Here is a 1,276-nt window from a genome sequence, read left to right as displayed (position 1 = left end):
CAGTTCTGGCTTATGGTGGTGTGGGGGATTGAACCTGGGACTTTGGAGCCTCAGGCATGAGAGTCTGTTTGCATAGCCATTATGCTATCTACCCTCCGCCCCGTTCCAATACTTCTAACATGATGACGCTATTTCCACATATCACCAAAATTCCACTCTTGTTCTGTTGCCCACTCGTTGCCATCTCCACACAGTCATCTATCACAAGATTCACAAACGGGTCAAATCCCTGCAGTATTCCCTGGACATGTCTATTGCCATTTAATTTCAACAACTTCCTGTCCATAAATTTTTTCACTTCGGGAGGATGATCCTTGCTCATGGTGTCTACTCTGAGCTCAAAGACACTTTCCAGACAAGATTCATGGCTGCTTCCCAGTGTTGATTTTAAAATGATAATTTAATATCTATTTTCACGATCTTGCTATTACCTATGAAGTATTGTGCTCTTGTTCCAGGAAGAAGGCACCTCCTCCTAAGCATGAAGGTGCAGGTGTCAGCTCTGTCTTATGCTGGCTAAGCACTTCTTGCCCTTTGACACCCCGGGTTGATCCATCCACACCCACTAAAGGGTAGAGAGGAGCATCTGTAGGGTAGATCCCGTAGGTCCTAACATGCAGTGCCTTCACTATTTGGTATTCTCTAGAAAAATTACAGTTTTGTGTTTGGGTCTTGACTTTTTTTTTTTTTTTAAGTAGAGACAGGCAGAGTGAAAGGGACTGCAGCATACTATCCAAGTGAACTATTTTGCCAGCCCAAGTTTTTCTCTCTTTGACTCCCTAAATTTACAAGACTTCATGAGAACAATACAGTATCCCTGAATCCTTGTATAAATACTAGGGCAGGGAGCTTGGCAGTGGCATACCAAATTAAACGCACATAGTACCAAGTGCAACTACTCGCGCAAGGATACCAGTTGGAGCCTCATGCCCACCCCCATGCGGGGGAGGGGAGGGCCGCTTCACAGGCGGTGAAGCAAGTATGCAGGTATCTTTCTCTCTCCTCCTCTCAGTTTCTCTCTGTCCTATCCAATGAAAGAATGAAAGAAATGGCTGCAGTAGATTCTTAGTGCTGGCACTGAGCCCAATGATAACCCTGGAGGCAAAAAGGAAAATAAATAAAATGAAATGCTAGGGCAGAGGGGGGAAGTCTTTTTTTTTTTTTTTAAAGATTTTATTTATTTATTAATGAGAAAGGAGGAGAGAGAAAGAACCAGACATCACTCTGGCACATGTGCTGCCGGGAATCGAACCCAAGACCTTGCTTGAGAGTCCAA

General features: G+C 44.1%; 1 protein-coding gene across 1 annotated transcript; it reads right to left on the bottom strand.

Moving 5' to 3' along the window:
* LOC107523745 (small nuclear ribonucleoprotein G-like) lies at nt 1–322 on the bottom strand. The gene has a single exon (XM_060203059.1). The coding sequence runs from the start codon at nt 320–322 to the stop codon at nt 89–91; it is 234 nt and encodes a 77-aa protein (XP_060059042.1). The 3' UTR covers nt 1–88.
* Between the last annotated feature and the right edge of the window lie 954 nt (nt 323–1,276).

This window comes from Erinaceus europaeus, chromosome 1, assembly GCF_950295315.1.
Source record: "Erinaceus europaeus chromosome 1, mEriEur2.1, whole genome shotgun sequence".
NCBI classification, from domain to species: domain Eukaryota; kingdom Metazoa; phylum Chordata; class Mammalia; order Eulipotyphla; family Erinaceidae; genus Erinaceus; species Erinaceus europaeus.
This window is presented reverse-complemented; position numbering and strand designations above follow the sequence as displayed.